This window comes from Schistocerca piceifrons, unplaced genomic scaffold, assembly GCF_021461385.2.
Source record: "Schistocerca piceifrons isolate TAMUIC-IGC-003096 unplaced genomic scaffold, iqSchPice1.1 HiC_scaffold_2481, whole genome shotgun sequence".
Taxonomy (NCBI): domain Eukaryota; kingdom Metazoa; phylum Arthropoda; class Insecta; order Orthoptera; family Acrididae; genus Schistocerca; species Schistocerca piceifrons.
The window spans coordinates 56,655-62,692 of NW_025728425.1; the positions used below are offsets into that span (position 1 = coordinate 56,655).

At 38.9% G+C, this 6,038-nt stretch overlaps 1 protein-coding gene across 1 annotated transcript; it reads left to right on the forward strand.

The window, feature by feature from the left end:
- Positions 1-3,018: 3,018 nt before the first annotated feature.
- LOC124743645 (piggyBac transposable element-derived protein 4-like) lies at positions 3,019-4,931 on the forward strand (the record flags this gene model as incomplete). The annotated part of the gene is made up of 2 exons (XM_047248846.1): positions 3,019-3,212; positions 3,316-4,931. Coding segments are annotated over 2 exons (1,810 nt in total), but the record flags the coding sequence as incomplete, so codon positions are not given.
- Positions 4,932-6,038: the final 1,107 nt, after the last annotated feature.

A 6,038-nucleotide genomic window follows, 5' to 3' on the forward strand; every position in this document is an offset into this window, starting at 1 on the left:
GAATCTATAACTAGTGTCAGAGGAATGGTTCAGACCATTGTCTATAAGAAGAGCCGGTTTTCATGTACCTAAGTCGCCATTGTGCCTTTTGTATTTATTTCCGATGCAATTTCTGTGTTTCATCGTCAATAAAAAGGTACAAGGGATACAGTAAACCTGAAGTGAAGCATGGGAATCTACAACTAATGTCACAGGAATGGTTCAAATCATAGACAGTAAGAAGAGTCAGTCTTATTTTACTTAAGTTTGCATTGTGCCTTTTCTATTTAATTCCGATGCAATTTCTGTCTTTCATCGTCATTGAGAAGGTCAGAGAGATACAGTAAACCTGAAGTGAAGCATCGGATTCCAAAACTAGTGTCACAGGAATGGTTCAAAGCATAGACAGTAGGAAGAGTCAGTCTGCTTGTACTTAAGTCGGCATTGTGCCTTTTGTATTTAATTCCGATGCAATTTCTGTGTTTCATCGTCAATAAGAAGTTCCAAGGGCTGCAGTAAACCTGAAGTGAAGCATCGGAATCTATAACTAGTGTCACAGGAATGGTTCAAAGCATAGTCAGTAAGAAGAGTCAGTCTTCTTGTACTTAAGTCGGCATTGTGCCTTTTCTATTTAATTCCGATGCAATTTCTGTGTTTCATCGTCAATAACAAGGTCCAAGGGATACAGTAAACCTGGAGTGAAGCATCGGAATCTATAACTAGTGTCACAGGAACGGTTCAAAACATAGTCAGTAAGAAGAGTCAGTCTTCTTGTCCTTAAGTTGGCATTGTGCTTTTTGTATTCGTTTCCGATGCAATTTCTGTGTTTCATCGTCAATAAGGAGATCAGAGGGATACAGTAAACCTGAAGTGAAGCATAGGAGTCTATAACCAGTGTCACAGAAATGGTTCAAAACATAGTCAGTAAGAAGACTCAGTCTCCTTGAACTTATGCCGGAATGGTGCCTTTTGTACTTAATTCCGATGCAATTTCTGTTTGTCATCGTCAACAAGAAGGTCCAAGAGATACAGTAAACATATAGTGAAGCATCGGAATCTAAAACTGGTCTCACAGGAAATGTTCAAAACATAGTCAGTAAAAAGAATCAGCCTTCTTGTACTTAAGTCGGCACTGTGCCTTTTCTATTTAATTCCGAAGCAATTTCTGTGTTTCATCGTCAATAAGAAGGTCAGAGGGATACAGTAAACCTGAAGTGAAGCATCGGAATCTATAACTAGTGTCACAAGAATTGTTCAAACCATAGACAGTTGGAAGAGTCAGTCTTCTTGTACTTAATTCGGCATTGTGCTTTTTCTATTTAATTCCGATGCAATTTCTATGTTTCATCGTCAATAAGAAGGTCAGAGGGATACAGTAAACCTGAAATGAAGCATCGGAATCTATAACTAGTGTCACAGGAATGGTTCAAAACATAGTCAGTAAGGAGAGTCAGTCTTCGTGTACTTAAGTCGGCATTGTGCCTTTTCTATTTAATTCCGATGTATTTTCTGTGTTTCATCGTCAATACGAAGGTCCAAGGGATACAGTAAACCTGAAGTGAAGCATCGGAGTCTATAACTAGTGTCACAGGAATGGTTCAAAACATAGTCAGTAAGAAGAGTTAGTCTTCTTGTACTTAAGTCGACATTGTGCCTTTTCTATTTAATTCCGAGCAATTTCTGAGTTTTATCGTCAATAAGAAAGTCCAAAGGATACAGCAAACCTGGAGTAAAGAATCGGTACCTATAACTAGTGTCAATGGAATGGTTCAAAACATAGGCAGTAAGGAGAGTCTGTCTTCTTGTCCTTAAGTCAGCATTGTGCCTTTTGTATTTAATTCCGATGCAATTTCTGTGTTTCATCGGAAATAAGGTCAGAGGGATACAGTAAACCTGAAGTGAAGCATCGGACCCCATAACTAGTGTCACAGGAATGGTTAAAACATTGACAGTAAATAGAATCAGTCTTCTTGTACTTAAGTCGGCATTATGCTTTTTGTATTTAATTCCGATGCAATTTCTGTTTTTCATTGTCAATAAGATGGTGAGAGGGATACAGTAAACCTGAAGTGAAGCATCGGAGTCTATAACTAGTGTCACAGGACTGGTTCAAAAATAGACAGTAAGAAGAGTCAGTCTTCCTGTACTTTAGTCGGCATTGTGCACTTTGTATTTAATTCCGATGCAATTTCTGTGTTTCATCGTCAATAAGAAGGTCAGAGGGATACAATAAACCTGAAGTTAAGCATCGGAATCTATAATTACTGTCACAGGAATGGTTCAAAGCGAAGTGAGTAAGAAGAGTCAGTCTTCTTGTTCTTAAGCCGGCATTGTGCCTTTTCTATTTAATTCCGATGCAATTTCTGTGTTTCATCGGCAATAAGGTCAGAGGGATACAGTAAACCTGAAGTGAAGCATCGGAATCTATAACTAGTGTCACAGGAATAGTTCAAAACATAGACAGTAGGAAGAGTCAGTCTTCTTGTACTTAAGTCGGCATTGTGCCTTTTGTATTTAATTCCCATGCAATTTTTGAATTTCATCGTCAATAAGAAGGTCGGAGGGATACAGTAAACCTGAAGTGAAGCATCGGAATCTATAACTAGTGTCACAGGAATGGTTCAAAACATAATCAGTAAGGAGAGTCAGTCTTCGTGTACTTAAGTCAGCATTGTGCCCTTTCCATTTAATTCCGATGTAATTTCTGTGTTTCATCGTCAATAAGAGGGTCCGAGGGATACAGTAAACCTGAAGTGAAGCATCGGAATATATAACTAGTGTCACAGGAATGGTTTAAAACATAGTCAGTAAGAAGAGTTAGTCTTCTTGTACTTAAGTCGACATTGTGCCTTTTCTATTTAACACTCTAAGCGCCAAGCCCGTAAAATTTACGGGCCTGGGATCGCGCGAAAATCACCAAGCCCGTAAAATTTACGGGCCGCTACATTTAATTTCATTCAAAACACTGCAACGTTATTTCTACGGGTTTGGCCAGCGCTATACGTTTTTCAGATGTTTATTAACAAAATGCGTCCATAGATGTCACGGCAGCGCTGTAATTCATGTTAAAACTTATCTTTGCGTTCTCAGTCTGTATATCATTCAGTTGTTTGTCATCATGTTTCGGCGCGGTTTATCAGACGCAGAAATTGCGGATTTGATCAATCATAGCGACACTCTGGATAATGTAGAGAGTGATTCAGACGATTCTGAATGCAATGGTGTGTTTGAAGGTACGTATTTCCGAATTTTCCACGTAATTGTGCAGTACGCACATATCTGTTGAACATGTGTAAACGATGTATGTAGTTACACATAATGTGATATTCTTTTTAGAAGACGAGATTGATGACAGTTTGTCTTCAGATGAAGACGAGAATGATGTTGAAGGTGTTGCTTCAAATCCAGCAGCTGTGCCGTATCCGAAAGACAGTGAGTGGACTGCAGTTGACACCTACCGACCTCTGCCTGTCAACACGACACCCAGGCAGATACTAGTGGATATTGATGAGTCGAGTTCTGTACTGGATTGCAGTAAAGTGTTCCTTACTGACAGTGACGTAAATGAACTCAAGAGACAGACAAATTTGTATGCATCACAGACAATACAGAAGAAAAGAAGAGGAAATAATCTGAAGCCCCATTCAGTTTTGAGTTCGTGGAAGCCAGTGACTATAAGTGAGATGAGGCGTTTCTTGGGTATTATTTTCCACATGTGTGTTTCGAAAAAGCCCAAAATTGCGGACCATTGGAGCACTAATCCTGTTCTTAGTTGTAACTTTTGTCCCCATGTCATGAGCCGTTTGCGTTTCACTCAGATACTGTCATGCTTGCATCTTGTTGACAATTCAAATCAGAAAAAACCAGGCGAAGATGGATTTCATCCACTTTACAAAGTTTTGCCATATTATAATAATTTGAAGGAGCGATGTATCCAGGCATATCGTCCCTCAGAAAAAGTGACAATTGATGAAGGAATTTGCCCATTTCGAGGTCGTGTGAGTTTCCGTGTTTACATGCAAAATAAGCCTCATAAGTATGGACTGAAAGTATATGCTGTTGCTGAAGCCAGTAGTGGCTATGTTGTAAATTTTGAAGTTTATGCTGGTAAGCATATTGTTGACAATTCTTCGTCTGCGGTTATTTTGCGATTGTTGTCTGACAGCAGCTTGCTGAACAAAGGCCACACTGTGTATTTAGATCGATTTTATTCCAGTCCAGAGCTATTTCAGCAACTGGCAGAGAAAGGCACTGGAGCTGTTGGTACTGTGAACAAATCCAGGAAAGGATTGCCTAAAGATTTAGTATCTGCTACGCTGAAAAAGGGCGAAATGTCTTTTCGGCGTAAAGATAATGTATTGGCAATGAAGTGGAAAGATAAGAGAGATGTGTATACATTGTCTACAAGGCATCAAGCAACATTTGGTACGCATACTAAGAGAAATGGGTCTGTAGTATTGAAACCACTTCAGGTACTTGATTACAACCTCAATAAAATTGGAGTGGATATTGGAGACCAACGCCTGCAGTACAATCCGTTCCAGCACAGAACTGTGAAATGGTGGCGAAAATTATATTTCCATTTGCTGCTTATGGGAGTATCAAATGCATTTTGGCTGTACAATGCAGTGCACAGGAAGAAAATTACAATAACAGACTTTATAACAGTGCTTGCAGTTCAGCTTGTTGAAGACGACACACTTGAATTCATTCCAAGAAATGAAGGAACTGTAGGTCGGCTAACAAAGAGACATTTTTTGCAGCACATACCTGCAACTACTAAGAAGTATGCTGCTCGTGTGTGTCACGTGTGCAGTTCCAGGAGCAAGAAACAGAGTGGCAAGGCTTCTCGCAAAGAGACACGATACGAATGTGAACAGTGTGGCGTTGCACTCTGCCTGGAACCTTGCTTTAAAATTTTCCACACTAAAAAACAATATGATTCTGTGTGAAATTTATATGTAATACTGTATACTATCAGAAACATGTAATGTAGTGCCACAATTTTGGTTAAAAATAAATCACAATTGTATTCCCTTATTCGTATGACTTTTTCTAAATTCTTAAAACATCTAAGTGATTTCTATAACTGTACCTTAAAGCTGTGCATTGTAAAGTAGTTTCTTTCACTCAGAATTAAAGTAGAAATGTGCAGCTTCAAGATGGTACCAAATTTGCCACAATCCAAACAGTAGATTTGATGCAGTAATTTTTTTAATATTGGTAAAATTGCCCGGTTTCTAGGGACGGGTGCATAAAATAGGCCTGGTACAGAGAGTGTTAATTCCGATGCAATTTCTGTGTTTCATCGTCAATATGAAGGTCCAAAGGATACAGTAAACCTGGAGTAAAGCATCGGAACCCATAACTAGTGTCAATGGAATGGTTCAAAACATAGACAGTAAGAAGAGTCTGTCTTCTTGTCCTTAAGTCGGCATTGTGCCTTTTGTCTTTAATTCCGATGCAATTTCTGTGTTTCATCGGCAATTAGGTCAGAGGGATACAGTAAACCTGAAGTGAAGCATCGGAATCTATAACAAGTGTCACAAGAATTGTTCAAAACATAGACAGTTGGAAGAGTCAGTCTTCTTGTACTTAATTTGGCATTTCGCCTTTTGTATTTAATTCCGATGCAATTTCTGTGTTTCATCGTCAATAAGAAGGTCTAAGGTATACAGCAAACATGAAGTGAAGCATCAGAATCTATAACTAGAGTCACAGGAATGGTTCAAAGCATAGTCAGTAAGGAGAGTCAGTCTTCTTGAACTTAATTCGGCATTGTGCATTTTGTATTTAATTCCGCTGCAATTTCTATGTATCATCGTCAATAAGAAGGTCTGAGGGATACAATAAACCTGAAGTTAAACATCGGAATCTATAATTAGTGTCACAGGAATGGTTCAAAGCGAAGTGAGTAAGAAGGTTCAGTCTTCTACTCCTTAAGCCGGCATTGTGCCATTTCTATTTAATTCCGATGCAATTTCTGTGTTTCATCGGCAATAAGGTCAGAGGGATACAGTAAACCTGAAGTGAAGCATCGGAATCTATAACTAGTGTCA